This window comes from Hyperoodon ampullatus (genome assembly GCF_949752795.1).
Source record: "Hyperoodon ampullatus genome assembly, chromosome: 4".
NCBI classification, from domain to species: Eukaryota; Metazoa; Chordata; class Mammalia; order Artiodactyla; family Ziphiidae; genus Hyperoodon; species Hyperoodon ampullatus.
Genome location: NC_136917.1, coordinates 14,210,955 through 14,234,155, shown reverse-complemented (window position 1 = coordinate 14,234,155; position 23,201 = coordinate 14,210,955). Strand labels below are relative to the sequence as shown.

General features: G+C 45.3%; 1 protein-coding gene across 1 annotated transcript in view; it reads right to left on the bottom strand.

Moving 5' to 3' along the window:
• DOCK2 (dedicator of cytokinesis 2) overlaps positions 1-23,201 on the bottom strand; it is a gene marked incomplete at both ends in the record, with an annotated part of 408,698 nt that overhangs the window by 311,485 nt on the left and 74,012 nt on the right. The window contains one exon of the mRNA XM_079702106.1: positions 1,832-1,940. Within this exon, the coding sequence (XP_079558232.1) occupies positions 1,832-1,940 (109 nt within the window). The remainder of the gene's footprint in view (positions 1-1,831; positions 1,941-23,201) is intronic.

Here is a 23,201-nt window from a genome sequence, read left to right as displayed (position 1 = left end):
AGTCCATCACAGGGAAAGAGGTGCTGAAATCGGCAAGGGTGGCTCTAGGATGGCTTATTCCCTTGTCTTTCTCAAGGTCACGTGGTCTCTCTCCTGGCACCTCTGCTTCTCTGGGGCATCTACTCCGTTTTCCTCCCCACCAACCAGCTTCCTCTGTTTGTCCATCGTTTCTGCTCCCTCACACTTCAGCTTCCTTGGAGCCTATTTCAGACCTGATACAATGCCACAGGCTCTCATTGCAACCGGGCATCCTCAGCTCTCACCGGATATCCTAACACTCACTGTGTGGCCTCTCACTGGAAATCAGCTGCTTCCACTGTGATACCAGGGTGAAGAGGTGTGGAAATCACTCTGCCTCCAGGGTGATTAGGCTCTGGCTCTTGTCATATTTCTTCATGCTGCCCCCTGCTCCCGTTATTCCCTTTGCTTTGAAATGATGAGGGTTTGAGGAATAGAGGGAAGACTTTAAAAATAAAAGACTAGCAAGAGGGAAGAGAAGGTGAAAACTGTAAGACTGCAGTCCCAACTCATTTCAGAGAAAACAACCATATCCCCAGTAGGTGCTAAATGTGTAGTATAAAGAACAGTGTAATGTAGCAGCTCAGAGCATGGTTTTAGGGCCAGGCAGAAAGAGATCCGGATCCCAGCTACACCCCTTAGTGCATAGGAGCCTTTCAAGTTCCTTATCTGTAAAACGGAGATCTTAACACCTATTCCGAGGGTTATTCATTCAACAGATATTTATCAAGCATCAACTATGTATTAGGACTGTTCTAGGTGCTGAGGATCCAACGAATGAACAAGACAAAGCTCCCCTCTAAGGAAGCCATTAGCAGAGTGATTCCCAAACTTTGCTTCATACTAAAATCAAGTTGGGAGATTTTTAGACTCCCTTTTCCCTAGTCACACTCCATACTAATTAAATTAGAATGTTTGCTGGTGGTAGTCAGTATCAGAATTTATTCAAGATCCTCAAGGGATTTTAATATGCAAAGTTTGGAATCCATCACATTAGCAGCAAACACTCACTCCCCCGACAGACTTCTGCCTTTGCCTCCTCACTTGCATTCTGGCTGAACTAGTACCTCATTCATTCTAACTAGAGGCTGGGCAACCCCAGGCATAGCTAGCTAGTGAGTATTTAAATTAGCAATTAAAAAGAAAACTCTGATCAAAAGAAGAGGAGGTACTCTGCATTAACTCACTGGTTTAAATCAATGTGTTTGGGTTTTCTTCTTCCTAACTCATGAGGCAGCCCTTCCCGAACACTTGTGAATAAATGCTGTGAAAGTCAGGAAGTCTCCCTGAAACAGCCTCTGCACTCAGCCTCTTGGCTGCTAAACTCATTCTCAAACATAGGGTTAGACCTCAAGGTTTCTCAAAGATTTACAGAGTTTGTAGATCATGGACCACTAAATTAGAGGACCCATTTTCTCCAAAGTATCTCTTGTTTATTGAGAAGAGTCTCACCCCAAAAGGGGAGCTCAGTTTATGATGTGGAGAATAAAAAGTGGACGATTTAACAGACTGCCAACTTAACTACTCTCACCACTAGAAGTGGATCGGGTTTGACCTACTTCCTTCCAGGGAGCAAAAGCTTCCGAGTTATTTAAGAGGCACCACTACCTTCATGGGAAACGAACAGTAAATATGCCATCCCTGCTCCGAGGAGCCCTTGGTGTTCACGATCCTTACACTACAGGGCCAGCCCAGGCCTTCAATTAACACACGGCTGCATATTCAAGCAAAAGTAGACATTATCTCACTATGCTGTTATCTATCAGATGACCAAGGGAAAAGAGATTTTTTTTCTTTTGTAGTGTAAACCAACCTGCAAAAGGATGGTTGTTTTATATTGACTTTTCATCAAGTTGTTGATGGATTCAAAGAGCCGTCTCATGGATTCTTCAAACTCCATCTGTTCCTTGCCTTCGTAAAGCCTGAAAGAAGACACATCTGAGTCATTTCTCAAGCCAACAGGCAATACCTTTGAAAGTATGTGCCAGCCACAAACTTCATTTGAAATTGAGAAGAGACAGGGGTGGAGATAGGGACTTAAGGGGAGGGGGGTTGTCGCTGCTTGCATAAGCCACTCAGGGGAAACCCAGGTTCACACCCAGAACAGTTACCATCCAACTGACTTGGTATAATAAACCGCCCCCTCCTGCCTTTTTTTTTTTTCCCCCCTTGCAGTATGCGGGCCTCTCACTGTTGTGGCCTCTCCCGTTGTGGAGCACAGGCTCCAGATGCACAGGCTCAGCGGCCATGGCTCAGGGGCCCAGCCGCTCTGCGGCACGTGGGATCCTCCCGGACCGGGGCACGAACCCGTGTCCCTTGCACCGGCAGGTGGACTCCCAACCACTGCACCACCAGGGAAGCCCCCTCCTGCCTTTTTTTAAACCCTGAAGGACCTCAAAGGAATGAAACTCATCCAAGCTGAGGGGACCTTAATAATTTCATCCTTCTGCAAGAATCAAAGGGAGACTGTGGTCATCAGATTTTCAAAGTATCTTGCAAGCATCAGGGAGAAATATTTTCAAATACGCTTCCCCTTAGGCACTGCCTGCTTGTCGGATGAATACAGTTGTGTCTGTTCCACATCAGGGGCCGTCATTTTCCCTGCCCTCTTATTTCAGGAGTGTACTTGATAATTAATTTAAAACTTTTTTGCCTCTGATTATAAAGGCCCTACATTGATATTGTAAAAAAAAAATGCATTACTTATGAAGTGAGACTCCTCATTAATCCTACCATAAAATTAGCAACCGTTAAGGATGGATATCCTTGCAGAGATTTTCAAGGCCTGTCTAATATATACATGTGACTTTTTATAGAAACCATCCCCTTGCATAAAATCAGTCTCCAGGCCCCTGAGTCTCAGTGCCCTCGTGGCCCAGCCTTGGAGTGTCGTTCAGCCCAAGGCCTCTCCAAACAAGCTTTTATTGCCAACGGGTGAAAAATCTGCAGCCTAATCTGTGGCATCCTGGGTGAAACACAGAGAAGGGCACTTCTGTCTCCCATTCAGATAAAGAGGGTGTCCTGTCACAGCCCTACACAGCCAGACACCACTGAGCTGCCAGCTGCCGTGAAGGTGCTCTCCGCAGATAAAACGCCGACACACTTAAGGGGTTTATTTGCTCCATCAATCACCGGTCGAGCGGTCCATCACGGCCACCTCAGCGCTGTCTCCACTCAATCCCCCACCCATGCTCTCACCCCTCTTTTCTTTCTGCTTCTCTCCTACCTCCTTTCTCTGTCTTTAAGTGTGTGTCTCTCTGTTTTTCTTCTTCTGAGTATCAGTCACTGTGTCTGTCTGTCTGTCTCTAGGTGTACCTCTGCCTTTCTCTGACTTCATCTCTCTTTCTTCTGTCTCAGTCACTCTCTGTGTCTCCTTCTCTTCTTTTTTCCTAAGTAGCCCCTTCCTAAAGCCTCCTGAAGTAAGAAGCTTAAGGGGAAGTCAATGCCGGATGTTTCAATCCATTACAGGGATCCGGAAATTGCTGCTGACTTTCTGGGTATCTACTTCAAGGTCACGGAGACAAGGCTGTGAGAGGAGCCAGGAGTCCTCAGGCTTCTCTCCTTCTCTGTCCCCGCCCGTCCCACTCCTCCTTCTCCTCTTCTCTTCTCCCCTCTCCTACACCACTCAGTCCTGAACACAGAGATGTTCTGCCATAGACGATGTGTTTTGGAGTCAGCCTGGGTTCCAATCTCCACTCTGCCCAGTACTAATTGAAGACCTTATAAATAACAGCAAACATCACAGAGTATCACTCTGCCCCAGGCACTGTCTGTATTATTAAATCACATACCCTCATCACCACACCATGGTAAGGGGCCCCATCCCTATCCCCATTTTACAGATTGGTGACTTCAGCAACATGCCCAAGGACTCCGCACCGGTAAGTGTTGGAGCCAGAATTCAAACCTGGCCATCGGCTCCTGAGCCCGCCCTCTCAATCATTTCATAGACCACTGTGCTCAATGCTCTACTACCTCTCTTAATTCCTGTAAGCCTCGGTTTCTCACTTGCAAATGCAGGCTGTAACAGCACTGTGTCCAGGGATTATGAGGAGCCCAGCTCACAGGTGACAGTGCTTCGCACAAGCTGGGCCCTGGTAAATGCTAGCCATTGTCTTGTTGTTGTTAATTGTTGGAGTATTACACAGATAAAGACATAAAAGACTCTCAACAGGTTGAGACTTGCCCAAATCCCATCAAAGTGGAAAAGATGAGAGCAGGTCTGGCAGGGAGGAAGGGAGGGTCTGAATTCAAAGTGGTGATGCTTTCCCTGTGAGACGGTGCTGTGAGCTTTTCTTTGTGCCCAAAGCTAAGCTAATGGACGGTCCATCCCCCAAGGCTTTTGCCTTGAAACGCCTTGCTCTTTCCTCTAGCCACAGCCACCTGAAAACATCTAACAAGCGACATCGTAATCCCTGTTCCTGATCTATGGTGTCTCCCTCCCACATTTAACAGCCAGACGTGGCTGCCCATGGTGAGCTCATCATTATTTACATCATTATTTACCGTGTATGGACTTTCTCTGTAAGGCATACTTATTTGTGTATTTGTGGCCTTATGTGTGTGTGGCTTGGGGGGTGGGCGGAGAGGATCCCACCAGGTCCTCTTCTTGGGAACCACTGGTACTGCCAACAAAAATGGTCTCCAGCAGCTTTCTCCTGCTGGTGACCCGACCCCACCCCCACCCCCAGCCCACCTCCTCTAACTGAATAGTCCCATGGCAGCTCCCTCCCTGGAATTCATCATTCTTAACAGAGAAACACAGAAATGGGCTTTGCTGGGAGTCATCTTAAGGCAGTGCTCCAGGAGGAAAGTTCATGAACTCCCGCTGAAGAGATCTTTGAGGCTACCCTGGTTCCTGACATCCCTGTGTCTGGTTGTTTAACTCTTCTTGGATTTTATAAGCTGCACAAATATCCCTCCAATAGACTCCCTTTTATTTTTTGCTTAGACTAGCCCTGGTTGGATTCGTTGAAAACGCATGTCCAGTCAGAACTCTGCAGGGTGAGACGGGCTTCTTCCTGCAGCTCCCTGGGGTTCTAAACCAAGAGCTGCTGGGAACGCCAGTGAACACTGGGTCCGTGCTTCCTATTGTACAGATGAAGAGACTGAGGGCCTGAGTGTGGAGGTGACTCGGCTTCATTACCATCTTTTAAAGGTTATTTGACTGAGGTGGGAAGGAAAAGAGACTTTTAGGCGGTAAAATCAAGTCGAGGCTTTCCACTCAAATTTAAACTTAGGAAACTGAATTTAATTTCTACCAGCAAGACATGTGATTTGCTCTAGGTCACAGACTGCACCAGTGGCACAGCTAGACCCAGAACTCAGCATTCTTCTCCTTCTATGCTCTGAGAACCTAACAGCGCAACACAGGTGACACAGATCTTATGAGGCCAAGACTGGGGTACCTGCCCTCCCTGGGAATCCAAGCTGCTCCCTGCTATTCTAAGTACCTTAACACCACATTCTAGTCAAGGGAAGGAAATACATTCTATACCTGCTGAAGTTTTTTAGAGGGGAAAAACAATTCTGTTGGGGAAATGGCTTGCGTTTTACAGTTGACTACAACATTAAGCAAAATCGTTGCAGTCTTATCGGGGGTGGTGGTGGTGGTGGTGGCGGTGGCGGTGGGGGTGGTGGTGGTGGCGTGTGTGTGTGTGTGTGTGTGTGTGTGTGTGTGTTAATTTTTAAGCCTGGGCTTTTATTTGCTGGGAATGGGAAGAACAGTTGAAGAAAATGACTACAGTTGGGAAGAAGAAAGGAAGCAAAAAACTATTTAGTGTAAAGAGCTTTGCTGTCTAGCTAGACTCCTCCATAGACTGGCTGTTTGGCCTCAGACAAATTACATCTCCGAATCTTACTTTCCTTGTTGATAAAACAGAGATGTAATGCTCATTCGAAGGGTTATTTTAAGGTGAAAAAAATGAGATAATGTATCTCAAGTGCTTAGTACTATAGCTGGCACTTAATAAGTGTTAAGTAAATATCAGTAATTCTTGTTGTTGATTCCCAAGCACAGAAGTGATCATACTGGCAAACTCTCTGATGTGAGTGTACGTAAATAAAAGGAATATTTCTTAGAAGGAGTGATTAAGGAAAAAAAATACATAAAGCCTTTAGATTATGTGGAAGAAATAAACTGAAGGTGGCGGGGGGGTGGGATGAGGGGGGCATTCAGCACCACGGGACCTCCCCTGAGAAGCATAAGGAGAAAAGAAAAATAAGGTCTTGTCTATCTGCAAGGCTTTAAAATGTGGCCTTGAAGTCAAGGGCACAGCTGATGTAGTTCCAAGGTCCTTCTTTAACACTTGTTCTCTGTATATAGCTTCAGGAGGGAAACATTTTTTCTGGCTTCAGAGCACCTAGAAACCAGCTGATTCTGCCAGGGGACGAATTATTGAAGGGCTCAAAGGCCCTAACCACAAGAAAAACTGGGACAACCTGCGAGGCGCTGTTCTGGGGCGTGCAAGTCCAACCACGGCAGGCACTCAGCTCCCAGGGCTAGGATAAATACAGCAATGCTCGGCTGGCATGTGATTCATTAAGGAGACACTGTGCATAGCTGAGCACTCACTAACTGCAAATGGGGCCCCACATGGAGTGTACAATGCCTTGCACCACCTTCTCTGTGCAGGTACATAAAGCCTCAGCCGAGGGCTTCCCTGGTGGCGCAGTGGTTGAGAGTCCGCCTGCCGATGCAGGGGACACGGGTTCGTGCCCCGGTCCGGGAAGATCCCACATGCTGCGGAGTGGCTGGGCTTGTGAGCCATGGCCGCTGAGCCTGCGCGTCCAGAGCCTGTGCTCCGCAACGGGAGAGGCCACAACAGTGAGAGGCCCACGTACCGCAAAAAAAAAAAAAAAAAAAAAAAAAAAGCCTCAGCCGAAAACGGAGACGCCAACCTCAGGCCAGCAGCCCAGGGAAGCAGAATCGAACCAAGGCAACCTCAGGCTGCAGAAAGCCAGGAGGAAGATTCACCTTAGAATTCAGGGTGGAGTGTTTCCTGAGTACCAGCCTCTTTACATTTCTATACCTCATACCTCAGCAACTTCCAGATCCCCTGAGCCACTTTCCCAGGCATCCTCCTGATTTCTTACCCACCTCTTGGAGGCAACACAGACATTTAAGTAAGACTGTGTCGCTTCCAAACCCTGCTGTGACACTTGTCAGTTGGGTGATCTTGGCTAAATTTCTTCATCTCTAGAAGGCTCAGTTTCATCACTAGTAAAATGGTACTAGCCCCACACAGTTGTCCTGTAAAGCAATTAGCACAGTGCCTGGTGCAAAGTTAACACTCAATAAATATTAGCTATTGTTATATAGTACCACTGTTTTCTTCTGGATCCACTCCTTTTTGCTTTCTAAAGTCTTAGGAGGAAGAAATCAGCCACTTCATTTATTGAGCACCCACTGTGTGCCAGGCACTGCAGTGGAGGTAAACAGGAGTAAGACTCAGTCCCTATCCCCAAGAAGTCATGAGGCAAACCGATAGGTAAATTATATATTGCCGTGTAGCGAGAAAAGATGAACAATAAAAGTTTAATATTATTGTTGAGTGATTCCTAAGGTTCAGGCACTGTGCTCAGTTCCTCACATGGATTAGCTCATTTGATAGAGGCTCTTATTATCTACGTATTACATATGAGAAAAGAAAAACAATTAAAGAGGCATGAACAAGGGGAATGGAAGCTGAGGGGAGGGAGCAGGGGCGCCGCTGACGCTGACCTCAGTGAGCCACCTACCTGAAGGCCCCTCTCAGCCCTCAGCACCTCGCCCCCCGCCCATGCCACCACCTCAGCCTGTCCCCCACCTCCCTCCTTCCTCCCAGAAGTCCTGGAAAGGCCCCCAGGATTAGACCTGGGCCTGGCTTGCCTCTGTCTCCCTTACCTGGTCACGTCTTTTGCCTAAATTTGCTCTTGGCAAGACACACACCTGACTCATTTCACAAGTGCCTGGGAGCAAGACCAGATTCACTGGAAGCTTTTAAAAATGAAAACTCTATTTTAAATGTCTCCATGATCTTACACGGAACTGAGCAAAATTACTTAAATAATGAGACCTCACCACACCACTTTGTTACCTTGCCATACAAGTCAAGATACTTTGGTGCGTCCAGTGATGCCAGGACATGAGGAATACTGTAGAAGGGAGGCCACTCACCCAGTGAATTTCCTTAGATGAATGATATGCACTGCACACAGCATTTAACGCAGACTGTCACAATGACCGAGGCTTCCCTTAGAATACTAAGTCTTCCCCTAGAATACTTCATTCTTTATCATCACCACTTACTTGCCTGTCTTCTCCACTGGAGTATAAGCTCCAAGCAGGCAGAGATCAAGCCTATTTTTCCACAATATCCCCACATCTAGCAAGAGGCATGGAACATCAAAAGTGAGTTTTAAGCAAACGCATCAACAAATGATAAATTATTAAATGAATCAACTTCAGCACCTTCAACGTGGATGTACAGAAATGTCATAGGAATCCACAGAACTCACAGAAGTTCAGCTAATTCTAACAGTACGTAAACAACATCGTGAGGATGGTATTAATAGTCATCTTCAGCTCTGCCACCTTTATGTTTTATCATAACTTTTACCACTAAGACGACTAATACTGTTAACAGCTGCTACTTGTTAAGCATTCACTATGCACCAGGCACTATGCTAACCGCACAAGTTCACCCAGCTAGTAAATGGCAGAGTCAGGATTTGAGCCGAGGAGTGTCTGGCTGCAAATTTCACTCCTTCAGCCACTAAACAATACTGCCTCCTGGAACAGAGCAAAGTAAGAGCAGATCACTGGGACTGGAACAAGTCAGGTGGATAGGAAAGCATCATCTGCCCCTGGGATGATACTCTGCAACTGTGTAGGGAAGTGAGATGGCCAGCTCTCACCTTTTTTTTGTTCAGGCTCTAAATCCACGGTTACTTGGCTGGTATTCCTACCCCTGAGCCAATAATTCGCTCTATTACAGGAGGTGTAAAGTAGTGACTTTACAAAGAGAACCATGAAGCCATTCGTGGTTTCAGAAGAGTAATTACTCTGGAAAATTCACAGCAGTCTAAGACCAGAACCTACCTACCTCTCTATTACCTCTCTGTCTCTGTCCCTCTGTGTGTCTCTCTGTGTCTCTTTCTATCTCTTGTCTCTGTCTCTTTGTCTCTCTCTCTCCACATCCCTACCATTTGGGATAAAGAATAACTGTGGCCAAACCAGGAGCTGAGTCTGTCTGAAGATCATCCTTGCATTTATCGATCCTGCTTATAGAAAGAAACCCTTCAGTGCACTCAGGAGGCACATTTAAATCAAAGCAATAGGGCTGGAAAGGGATGATGAAAGAGAGGGTCCCCTCTCTGGTTCCGCGTGCTCATCGGCACCATCGCCACCGCCTCTCCCACCACCAAGGTCTATGGACCTGAAATGAAATCAGAAATTGCAGATTAAGACATGGAATTTTGGTGCCATGAGCCTGGAGTGAGCTGCCCAAGCTCAACAGTGGCCAGTGAAAATTTCATTTGAAGGATAACAAAGTTGAAATGTAAGGAGTTATTCTCAGAAGAGAAAGAGTAAAGTTGTACCCTATTAGAAAGGAACCATATAAGGAAGGGCTAGGATAACTACAAAGTTGCCAGTGCGAATTGGCAAGCAGCTCTGGTGGCCAGAGAGTATTTCATGAAGACTTGATTGAATTGAATGCTACCAGCAGTCCACAGGCAGGGCTCAGACCAGTTCCTGGTGCCAATCCTTTTGTCATTGACAAAATTATTTCTGCTTGAGCTGCTACTTCTCCAGAATCTGACATTTGAGGTGGGATTGCCCCTTAGGGCTAACTGCAAAGAAGTTTCACTAAACAGTCTTCTTCCTGTAAATCACCCCAGAGAAGAAAGATTTGTAGATGAGAGGGGAAAAAAAGGCAAACTCAACGTGTGGGTATCCTGTTTTGAGAAATGTCTAGAATGAACACACAAAAATTAATGCAATCACTGAAGAAAAACTGCCTCAGGTAGAAGTGTAAACAGCTTAAACAAAAAAAAATAGAAGTTAACAATACGGAAGAAATGAAAGAAAAACAATCCATCTAAAACATTCACTTTACTTTTAAAATACGGCAACCCTGTAAAATAAATTAATAGTAAGTAGGTAATGAAATGCAGGCAAAAGCTAAGTTACGAATAGAGTGTGATGTGTGCCCTGTGCCATCCTTCATTCTACTGAGAGGAGCTGCGACCTTTATGTAATTTGTCAGGAAGAACTAAGTTGCCTAAGTCTGCACTTAGGTAAATTCCTCCGTTAGCATGAAAAATGGTATTCAGGGTCTTTTCCCTTAATATAATTAGAAATTGAGTGTTCCCAAAACAATGTTCCTAAGGATAGAAACACACACACATACATACACACACACACACACACACACACACACACTTCCACGGTTTCAACACATATAGAGAAAAATACAGATTACATCATCTACTTGAAAAAGAAGCTAATACTCAGCAAAGTCCTTCCAGCTCTTTCTCTTCTGGCCAAGTTGGTCTAAAAAGTTTAGGTACTAAAAAGAAACTAGGTCTTGACTGCTTCTCTTACCATTTCTTCCTTTGGATTTTTAATGACCTGGGAGGTGTCCTTGATATCTTTTTCTTTTAATTTTATTGAAGTGTAGTTGATTTACAATATTGTCTTAGTTTCAGGTGTACGGCATAATGATTCAGCATTTTTGCAGATTATACTCCATTAAAGGTTATTACAAGACAATGGGTATAATTCTCTGTGCTATACAGTATAGCCTTGCTTCTTATCCATTTTATATACAGTAGCTGTACCTGTTAATCTTGTACCCCTAATTTGTCCCTCCCCCACTTCCCTCTCCCCTTTGGTAACCACAAGTTCGTTTTCTATATCTGTAAGTCTGCTCCTGTTTTGCAACTACATTCATTCATATTATTATTTTTTTTTTTTTTTTTTTTTTTTTTGTGGTACGCGGGCCTCTCACTGCTGTGGCCTCTCCCGTTGCGGAGCACAGGCTCCGGACGCGCAGGCTCAGCAGCCATGGCCCACGGGCCCAGCCGCTCCGCGGCATATGGGATCCTCCCAGACCGGGGCACGAACCCGCATCCCCTGCATCGGCAGGCGGACTCTCAACCACTGCGCCACCAGGGAGGCCCATATTATTTTTTAGATTCTACATGTAAGTGATAACATATAGTATTTGTCTTTCTCTTACTTATTTTACTAAGCATAATATTCTCTACGTCATAACAGAAAAAAATTAAGTTGCAGAATAATTACACACATGTGCACACACATACACGCACATACACACTTTGTAAAATGTGTACATTAAATTGATCATTTCATTACCTCTTAGAAAAGGGATTGTGTCAACAGTCCCCTTATACACTCTTATATTATATTCTGATTTTATAAGAAGTAAATATTGCCTTTAATTTTAAAAAGATCTTTCTACTCTTTTTTGGGGGGTGGGGGTGGGGAGTGAATGTTTCTTGGCCTCCAGTTCCTTTCTACAACAATCCTTTTCCCCAGGGTCTTTCCTGAACTCTCTCATGCTCATCGTGGGAACTAGAGCTGGAGCCAAGAGGTCTAGCTCAAGGCCACACAACTGGAGGCAGTTTTCCCTCTACAATCATTGAATCAGATGCTGACTTCTCACCTACTTCCTGGTTCTTGGCATGGACTGCAACTAGAGAAACACTTCCCTAAGAAATGTCAAGTTAGTATTACTCTAAACGGTGGTCATGCCAAACCCATCTAAACTTTGCCCTTTCAGTCTGTGGTTTCCCAAGAAGTATAAGTAACCCCGGGCTACATGATCTTGTTCCACTGCGAGCCTTGACATTTGGTGTGTAGAATTAAATAGAATTTTTAACATTTTCTTTACTAATGGTGCTGGTTTCAAAATGCACGTGCAGTAAAACTCTTTGTTTTGAAATCTGGGAACACCTGAGGAAGTGTCAAGTCCAAACACGGTAAGGTTTGCATTACTGGAATCGTCAGTTGAGTGGTAGGATGGCTGAGGGCTAGAGACGTTGCCAGGAGAGGGCAGTGTGGCAGGGTCTGTGTCCCCGGACTGAATTCTAGAACAGGTGTCAGCACCATTGTGTGTTGTCACCTTTAGGAGGCACATCACTCTGGGCACTGGGTCCCTCAGCTCTAAGTAGACCACATTACCACTGAGGGAAACCTCCAGGATTCCTGATTGGCTTCTATTGTCAAAGAGTCAGGATGGGGGGCTTCCCTGGTGGCACAGTGGTTGAGAGTACACCTGCCGATGCAGGGGACACGGGTTTGTGCCCCGGTCCGGGAGGATCCCACATGCCGCGGAGCGGCTGGGCCCGCGAGCCATGGCCGCTGAGCCTGCGCGTCCGGAGCCTGTGCTCCGCAACGGGAGAGGCTGCAACAGTGAGAGGCCCGCGTACCGCAAAAAAAAAAAAAAAAAAGAGTCAGGATGGGGTATGACAATCATCCAAGGCCAAGCCTGCTCACACTGCAGAGTTCCCCAACATGACATGGCCTCCTAGCTGCCCAAGCCAGAGCCTGGGGTAAGTAGGGGTGGATCTTGAAAAGCCTGAGGGTCATTCAGTCATCAAGCCCCATTAATTCCACCTCCCCAAACCATTTTTTTCCAGCTTTACTGAGATATAATTGACATAGGATACTGTGTAAGATTAAGGTGTACAACGTGATAATGTGATACAAGTATATGTTGCAGAAGCATTGCCACAATAAGGTTGGTTAACACATCCATCACCTCACAAAATTACAATTGTGTATGTGCGTGTGTGTGTGTGTTGAGAACGTCTAAGATATACTCCGTTAGCAGCTTTCCAGTACATGATACAGTATTGTTAACTACAGTCACCAAAGCCATTTACTATCCTTCATCCTCAACGGCACCATCTTCATCCAGGTCCCCATCACCTCTCACCTGTGGAGGTTTCTGAACCACCTCCTTTCCTTCACTCTGACTTCCTTTCAATCCATTTTCTACACATTGGTCAGAGGGACCAATTTAAAAACACAAATGTGATCATACCATTCACTTGTTCACAATCCCCGTTTTTTTTTTTTTTTTACTGTATAGCACAGGGAACTATATTCAATATCTTGTAATAAACTATAACAGAAAAGAACTGAAAAAGAATACAGAGATACACATTATATATATATACATGTATAACTGAATCACTTTGCTATACACCTGAAATCAACACAATATTGTAAATCAACTACACTTAAAAAAAAAAAAAAGAGGGCTTCCCTGGTGGCGCAGTGGTTGAGGGTCCGCCTGCCGATGCAGGGGACGCGGGTTCGTGCCCCGGTCCAGGAGGATCCCACGTGCTGCGGAGCAGCTGCGCCCGTGGGCCATGGCTGCTGGGCCTGCGTGTCCGGGGCCTGTGCTCCGCAACGGGAGAGGCCACGGCAGTGAGGGGCCTGCGTACCGCCAAAAAAAAAAAAAAGAGTCAGTATAGCTCCCAGTTTCCCTCAGGATATTGTCTAAATGCCATGGCCTGACCTTCAAGGATCATCAAGATCTGTCTCTTCCTGTCCCTCCAGGCAATCTACTGCTGCTCTAATCCCTCCATCACTGAATTCCAGTCATTTCTGCCTTTCCACAGCTCAACTGAGTCAAGTTCTCTACTGTCTCGGGGACCTCCCTCCAGCTTTCTTTTCACCAGTTACACCCTCCTCCTCTTTACCTGCCAACTCCTACTCATCACTCAGGTCACAGATGGCACTTCCTCCAGGACACCTCCTTGACTTCATGATGAGATATGATCTCCTTGTTACATGCTCTCAAGGCATCTCACACACACATCTCTCTTAATTTCATATGTGCCCACATGACTACCTGCTTAATGACTCCCTTCCCACCTAGACTAAAAATCCCATGACTAGGCTTGAGTCTCTCCAATTCACTGTCGTATTTCCAGTGCTTAGCAGAGTGGTCTAGTGGCTACTCAATAAATATTTGTCGGGTAAACACTTGATTGCTAATGCAAACCAAAACCTTGACCACTAGACAAATACTTCAATGACACTTTTAGAAACTTTCATTATCAAGTCAAGGGCTTAAAAAGAAGGACCAAGTTTTAGGGCTCAGTGTGCCTGGGACAGGTATACAATGTGTTGATGCTTAATGTAAGGAAGAATAAATGCTGAGTTACAGGCCTTTTAGAAGCTGTATGCTCAGAGGGAAATTAGATTTCCAGGACTGGGATGACCGGCGAATTAGTTACAAGGCACACATTCCTCCTGCCCCATGGATACCTCCAAAATGGAAAATGGCACAGTTCCAGGTTCAGAGAAGCAGGACATGCAGTGTGTGTAGCGGACCAAAGCTCCCAGGCAGGGCCCTCAACAGGCTCTCTACTGGTTTCTGGGGTTTGGGAGAGGCCACCTTCTAACATGCATTACAATGGAGGAGGCACCAGATTATCACATTAAATCATATCAGAAGAGGAAATGTTGATCACAGAAGAGGGGTCCTGATCCAAAAAGGTGAGCTTTAAAACCCAGGGCTGCATTTCAGTCACCAGGCTTTAATGACCCAGTTGTGCATACCTGGTTTAAAACCAAACACAGAGAGCAAGCCATGAGGGACGAGGGAAGGGAAAACTAAAAACTAATGGACTCTCTGAAGTCTAGGAGAAGGACACTTTTACTTGGCTTGAGCAGTTGTGTTTAAGGTTTCCATTAGATAATTACTTCAACTAATAAATATTTGTTGATCACCTACTATGCACCAATCATTGTGCTATCAAGGAATTTATAAGGAGAAACAAAAATCAACCCCCAAATATGTAAAATGGCAGCTATGGTATGTATTTGGGTGTCAATTTTTATTTCTCTTTCCAAATTCCTTGAGAGCACAGTAATTGATGTATAATAGGTGATCAACAAATATTTATTTGTGATACATACTTGAAAGACAAAATACATGGGCAATGAGAATTTAAAGAGATTGGACCTAGCCAGAAAATACACGGATAGGTTCCCTGAGGCAGTGATGCTTGAGGTGACCCAGGAAAGGAGAATAAGAAAGAACTAGGAGAAAAGGAGAAGAAAGGGCATTCCATCCACAGGTCAGCAAGCACACAGGCCCTGCAGCAGAAGGGAGCCGAGTGGGTCAGAGGGACTGAATGAAGGCCCCTGAGTCCGGAGTGGAGAGAATCTGGGTAAGCCGGGTGAAAAGAGGCTGGCGGGCAGCCAGGACCGGACCCTCGCAGGTCACGTGAAGTTTTGCCTTCATCCTAAGAGCAATGAGAAGAAATTAGAGGATTTTAAGAAGGTGAGCACCTCAGTCAGACCTGAAGTGTGGAAAGATCATTCTGGCTGCAGTGAAGTTTAAAGACGTCCACTTCTGACACTGTGGTAGACACAGTGCCCTAGAAAACCTCTCAATAAAAATGACTCCCAGGGCTTCCCTGGTGGCACAGTGGTTAAGAATCCACCTGCCAATGCAGGGCACACGGGTTTGAGCCCTGGTCCGGGAAGATCCCACATGCCGCGGAGCAACTAAGTGCATGCGCCATGACTACCGAGCCTGCACTCTAGAGCCTGTGAGCCACAACTCCTGGGGCCTGCAAGCCACAACTCCTGAAGCCCGTGTGCCACAACTACTGAAGTTAACTGCTTGGGAAGAGAAAGAATGAGATCAATCCTGGGGCCTGCATATTGGAGACCCTTGCAGTAAGCTGATACCCCAAATTGTTATACCTTCCTATAAAGGAGGGTGAGAAATAAATCTACTGCATGAAGGAAAACTTGGTGCTGGGTGAAGAAGGAAAACACATCTCCACTGAGATTTCTTAACCACAAGCCAGTCCTCACCTGGATTTTGTTTGTTTGTGGTTTTGTTTGTTTTTGTTTTCTCCAAATTCATGTGCCTCACTTGGATCGACAAAGAGAAATTTTAACTTAAAGAGGTCCCTGGTTGTTAGTGACCCCCAGGTGAACAATGGAAGGAAATTCTGATTTTCTCTGGAAGAAAATAAAAAACTTTAATTCAAGACTAAAAATACACAAGAACTGATAAAGTTGAAAGGGAAATAAGCTTTAAAAAATAATAAGCGTAGGGCTTCCCTCCCTGGTGGCGCAGTGGTTGAGAGTCCGCCTGCCGATGCAGGGGATACGGGTTCGTGCCCCGGTCCGGGAGGATCCCACATGCCGCGGAGCAGCTAGCCCCATGAGCCATGGCCGCTGAGCCTGCGCGTCCGGAGCCTGTGCTCCGCAACGGGAGAGGCCACGACAGTGAGAGGCCCGAGTACCGCAAAAATAAATAAATAAATAAATAAATAAGTGTAAAGTGAACATAAAATGAATATAATAATACCTATACTTTGCAGGGTTGTCGTGAGTATTAAGTGAGGTAGTGCAAAAGTGATACAGGGCCATGCAAAGAGGAGAGGCTTTTATAAATGGTACCTCAGAGTAAATTCTATATCACATGTTGTCCCCTCTACTTGGAATTCCCGATTCTCTTTTCTTCCATGGCCAGGCTTCTTAAATATCTTTCAATGTTTAGTTTAAAAGATCACCTCCTCTGAGAAGAATGACTCACCCTCCCAAGGTGGAGTCTGTCATTCAAACCTGTCTGCCCCCGGGGGAACCATTTGTAAGCCTCCACTGAATCATATCACTGATCACTGCTTATCCCAGGCATGCTGGCATTTGACTGCTGGCATGCGTGTCTTTCTTGCCCACTAAACTGCCACTGCTTGAGGAATTTTGACATTAATTTCAGAGTTCCCAGCACTTAACAAAGTCCCTAGCACATTAACAGGTGCTCAATAATAGTTTATCAATATTTCCATATGCAAAGGGGAAAGAAGACTGTTTAAAAGTGCACGTATATGCACAATTTCATGTTATAATAAGGATGACTTACTTAAAGATTTACAAAGTGCTTTCACATATGTTTGTAAGAAACAGGTTGTTACCTCCCCCTCTGCCCTGTAGCAACTCATAAAATAGATAATAACTTAGAGAAAAGTAACTGTTTGACTATATCCCTTTGATGAGTTTTCTCTTCCATCCTGATCTGATGCCAAGATAATGTTATCATAAAATAATTCCATTAAGTGCAATTGTGCAGTTTACTGAGCCATTACTGTCATCAAAACGTGAAATTACATTCAAAGCCTAAAACAGAGGTTTACACAGGAATAAATGTCATTAACATGGCAAACAAATTACATGCAGGAGAAACAGAAATAGCAATATGACCAGAATTCCAACCCATCCTCAGCATAAACAGATGATCTCATTTTCATATTTATTCATACATGAACAGTGAAAACAAATCACACTGGCAAGTACCTTCGAGTTACATTCATATTTGTTCAAAAAGGCCGAGGCTTATGTATTCACTCTGACTGCAGGCTACACTGGGCATGCCTGAGCTTTATGCAGACAACCTTGCTGCCTAAGATATTCATGACCTGCAGGATAAACTAGTATATAATATTTACATAAGAAGAAATTGAACTGGTGGAAAGATGAGGTGGAGGCCAGGGGAGGGAGGGCAGGATGGGTAGAATAAAGCAAGATGCAAAATAAAAAGGCAAAAGCGAGCATCAGAGGGCAACAAATCATCTGATGCTGAAGGCAGTTAGAGAAAGGGCAATGATGTCTGGCCCTGGGTGACCAGAGCCAGATTGGGGGTGTCTGCTGGAGGTGAGAACCGTGGTCCTTGGAGCCTGTGTTAATGCAGTGGCAGCCCCAGTGCAGGCAAATGGCACTGTGCATGCCATGGCCAGCCTGCCCAGGTCCCAGGTGAGGGCTGGGGAGCAGGAGGACTCCTGGAGATGCGCTGCTCCCATGAGGATACTGAGGGCATTCCTCTCTCCCTGACCAGTGACTTGTTTCCAAGGGGTGTGAGCTCACCTGGACCGGCCCCATGTCAGCTTTTCTTTGTTCATTTCTTGCGAGGATATGAGGACAAAGTCACTGCTGCCAGGACAGCCTCGCCATGCTGGTGAGGAGGCCCTTCCTGGCAACTCCTGCTCCAAGTCATCATGCTCTTCACTGAAGTCCTACTGTGCTTAGGGATGGATGGCAGCACCTAAACCCACACAGCCTCGCACCTCTCAGCAGCCCCAGCAGCGCCCAGCAAGTGGACCCTTCCAGCTGGAGTTGCTCCCTCTCAGGACAGCCCCTCCTCTCGGCCAGCCAGGCTTCCCACTTGCACGGCCTGGAAAAAGTGCCAGTTCTCAAATCTGCTTAATCAGGTGAGGTGGAATGAGAAGATTGCTCTACTGAGTCTTAGCTGTGTGACCTTTGAGCTTGAACTGAAGCCTCAGCCTCCTCATTTGTGAAAGGGGGATAGAAGTGCTGTCCCACTGCTTACTGAAGGAGTGCCTACTGTGTGCTGGGTGCTGTCCTCAGCGCTTGGAATGCAGCACAAAATAGTCTAAGACTCCTGTCCTCGTGGAGCTGACATTCCAACAGGGAGAGCGCTAAAATGTCATAACTTATTATTGTATGTTAACATGTGATTAGTTCCATGGGGAGGAAAAATGACAGAAAGCAGAGTGAACGGGAGGGCAATCAGAAGTGCCAGGGGCCAGGTGACAGGCCCAGGCTGCTCTCTGGGAAAGGCTGGATGCTGCCTTATGCCCCGCACTCAGGCACCCACCACACCCTGGTCGGCTTGTTCCTCACCACAGACAGGGAGGGGGAGACCAACCCCTTAGGGTCTTTTGAAATACAAAGAAAAATGTGTGATCAGGAGCATGACTCCTGTGCTGGGCTCTTGGGCCCACTTTAGTCTGTCCGTCTCAAATCTAGGTATTTTTGCTTCAATTTTATTTTATTTTTAAGAAAACAAAACAAAAATCTGCACTAATTTACCTGGTTTCAAAGGAAAACTTTTTTTTAACTTTTTACATTTTTTGGTGTCCGTTTGTTTTGAATAATTTGCTACATTTGTAAAATGTAAGAGGTATATAGAGTATATGTATATTTCTAACGTAAAAAACATAATTGTTTTCTTCTCAAGATTTTTTCTTAAGAGGAGAGAAAGATATTTTTTCAGGAAAAACAAACTTTAAAATAAAAGCAGGGGAGAATAAGATCCACTTCTCCCCTTTCCCCAACCTCTGTCTAGCCCTCTTTCCCAGGAACAAATCAAAAGGTGGATCGTCTTGTAAGGAACGTAAACTTTTAGTCCAGAATGACGTCTTTTTCTCAATGCAGTGAGCTGTAGATTCTCTAGTTTGACTCCTGCGCGTGGGAAGGGGGGCACTGAGGTAACATGGAGAGGAGCTGGGGGGTGGGGCGGCAGGGTAATGAATTTGTTTTCTTTAGTGAAGGAGGAATACAATCAAGCGTTTTGTATTCAGAATGTTGTGCAATATTTTGGAATGGAACATTGGTGTGTTTAGTTTAAAATTTAGATTTAGTTTAAAAACAAAACAAAAAGATTGATCAAATCTGTACAGTTTATATTGTTCCAGATTTTTTTAAGTTTGTATTAAAAGCATGATATATAATAACAAAAAAACAAACCAAAAAAAGAAGCGCCGGGGCAGGGGTTGCCACTGTACATAAGGGAAGGAAGGAGAAGTTTGAATAAAGCTGTAAAAGAGGCGAGTGGGTGAGCAAGCAGTTGTCTGGGAAGGGGTGCAAAGGCCCTGCACCGGGAATTTGAGTCACAGCAAGGAGGCCTGTGAGGCTGGCACAGAGTGAGACAGGAGTAGGAGGAGGTGAAGTCAGGAGACGAGGGTCTCCACCGCACTTTTGTGAAGGCTGATGGAGATAATGAGTGAAATGCACTTAGCAGGACATCCTAACCGTGGGCACTCGCTATGTGACAGGCACTGTGCCACATGCCTGATGTCCATTAGCTCAGTGAGTCTGCACGACCACCCTGCAAGGCTTGTTCCATACTTGCCTGTTTTACACACAAGGAAACTGAGCTTTGGGCAGATTAAATAATCTGCCCAAGGTCATAAACCTTCGTAACTGGTAGTGATAGGATTCAAAGGCAGAATTCAAACCCAAGTAGCCTCGCTCCAGAGACAGTGCCTTTACCCCCTGAGCTGACCGACTCGCAAGCAAAAGATGTGGATGAGTGTGGCCAAGGAGAAGCGTGTGATGGCAGAGCAGCCCCAGGAGAGGGATAACATGGAGAAGGAGGGGAAGCAAGAGCTAAGCAGGACTGTAACAAGGGCAGAAGGCATGAGGCCAAAGACAAGACAGGCAGAGCAAGCAGGGAACAGAGGGAGAGCTGGGTACACAGCTTCTTGGGCCACAGGGGCCTGACCACACACACACAGGGGAAGTGGGAGCCACAGACAAAAGCAGGGCCCATGCAGTGGGCCAGCAGCAGACCCAGGTGAATTCATGCAGCCATAAAAATTCCCTACATTGAGGTCCTCTAAATGCACAGACACCTGGTAAAGGTGTCCCGTCCTCCTAAAAAATAGAGAGCAAGAAATGTTTTGTACAGCATGAACAGTAAGCCAGATTGTGAGCATCAATCAAGACACTAAAACTTTCTCTTTCTAATCTGAGTTTTTGAAACAAGTACCCTTTCTGTCTCTCCTAGGTGAAAACATGATAACAGCTAACAGATTTATTTTGCTCACAGAAAAAATATCAGACACTACATGGAAGCTTTGTACCTGTAACCTCATTTCACCATCAAAACACTAAAAGCTGGTTTATCCTCATTCATGGGTGGGGAACCTGAGGCTCAGAGAGGTTAGGTCACTCACTAAGCCAGGTGCTGACAGGGACAGGAAGTGTCCAGTGTGAGCACTGACCATCACTGAGCCAACACTGCCCAGTACAGTGTGAACATAACCATGCCCCACACTGTCCCCTATACTCCAGCCTACGGCAGCACCAAGATTTACAAGGAACACAGACAAGCAGGAGCAAACGCTATTATTGCAGGACAGAGCTCTGGATCGTCTCTCATTCGGGAAGTCATCCTGACAGAAGCTCTGCAGTCTCCTTACTATGTGCCTGGCCAGCAGGCAGGGGAGCTCTTCCTGAACTGTGCACCACATGGATCAGGGAAGCATGGACTACCACAGACTCTGAGTAATTCCACAGGCTCAGAAACCTTGGGGACCAGCTCAGCTGGTTGTCTGAGGTTCAGGATAAAAGGCACTGCAAGGGGGTTTATAAAGAAACTCAATGCCTAGAACATAATCACTTCAGCTCCTTCTGAATGTTCCTCACTATGCTGTATACCTCCCAGGGGCTCAGTCAATCTAGAAAAGCCCAGTGGATATGGGTCATATTTATGGCCACTCAGCATCTTTTGGACTCACTTCCGACAAATTAGAATTCCCCATATTTTGAAGCCTGCCTCCCTATGACAGAAGCTCAAACCTGCTCTGCCAGCTGCCATTGCAACTATGGTACAGGTATGTGCCCAGAGACATCTGTACAGACTTTGACTCAGGAGCTACTGACATAAGAAGAGGGGACAGGAAAATCATTTTCTTTGGCTATGTGACAGAAATGAATGATTCTTACAAAAATTCCAATCCCGTACAGAATAAATGCACAGAAATCTCTTAAATTTCTATACACTAACGACGAAAAATCTGAAAGAGAAATTAAGGAAACACTCCCACTTACCACTGTAACAAAAAGAATAAAATACCTAGGAATAAACCTACCTAGGGAGATAAAAGACCTGTATGCAGAAAATTATAAGACCCTGATGAAAGAAATTAAAGATGATACAAACAGATGGAGAGATATACCATGTTCTTGAATTGGAAGAATCAACATTGTGAAAATGACTATACTACCCAAAGCAATCTACAGATTCAATGCAATCGCTGTCAAACAACCAATGGGGCTTCCCTGGTGGCGCAGTGGTTGAGAGTCTGCCTGCTGATGCAGAGGACACGGGTTCGTGCCCTGGTCCGGGAAGATCCCACATGCCGCGGAGCGTCTTGGCCCGTGAGTCATGGACGCTGAGCCTGCGGATCCAGAGCCTGTGCTCTGCAACGCGAGAGGCCACAACAGTGAGAGGCCTGCGTACCACCAAAAAAAAAACAAAAAAAAAAACAAACCCACAACCAACGGCATTTTTCACAGAACTAGAACAAAAAATTTCACAATTTGTATGGAAACACAAAAGACCTTGAATAGCCAAAGCAATCTTGAAAAAGAAAAACAGAGATGGAAGAATCAGGCTCCTTGGCTTCAAACTACACTACAAAGCTACAGTAACCAAGACAGCATGGTACTGGCACAAAAACAGCAATACAGAATCAATGGAACAGGACAGAAAGCCCAGAGATAAACCCACGCACATATGGTCACCTTATCTTTGATAAAGGAGGCAAGGATATACAGTGGAGAAAAGACAGCCTCTTCAATAAGTGGTGCTGGGAAAACTGGACAGCTACTTGGAAAAGAATGAAATTAGAACACTCCCTAACACCCTACACCAAAATAAACTCAAAATGGATTAAAGACCTAAATGTAAGGCCAGACACTATCAAACTCTTAGAGGAAAACATAGGCAGAACACTCTATGACATAAATCACAGCAAGATCCTTTTGGATCCACCTCCTAGAGAAATGGAAATAAAAATAAAAATAAACAAATGGGACCTAATGAAACTTCAAAGCTTTTGCACAGCAAAGGAAACCATAAACAAGACGAAAAGACAACCCTCAGAATGGGAGAAAATATTTGTAAATGAGGCAACTGACAAAGGATTAATCTTCAAAATTTACAAGCAGCTCGTGCAGCTCAATATCAAAAAATCAAACAACCCAATCCAAAAATGGGCAGAAGACCTAAATAGACATTTCTCCAAAGAAGATATACAGATTGCCAACAAACACATGAAAGGATGTTCACCATCACTAATCATTAGAGAAATGCAAATCAAAACTACAATGAGGTATCACCTCACACCAGTGAGGTGTGGGCATCATCAGAAAAATCTAGAAACAATAAATGCTGGAGAGGGTGTGGAGAAAAGGGAACCCTCTTATACTGTTGGTGGGAATGTAAATTGATACAGTCACTATGGAGAACAGTATGGAGGTTCCTTAAAACACTAAAAATAGAACTACCATATGACCCAGCAATCCCACTACTGGGCATATACCCTGAGAAAACCATAATTCAAAAAGAGTCATGTACCACAACGTTCATTGAAGCCTTATTTACAGTAGC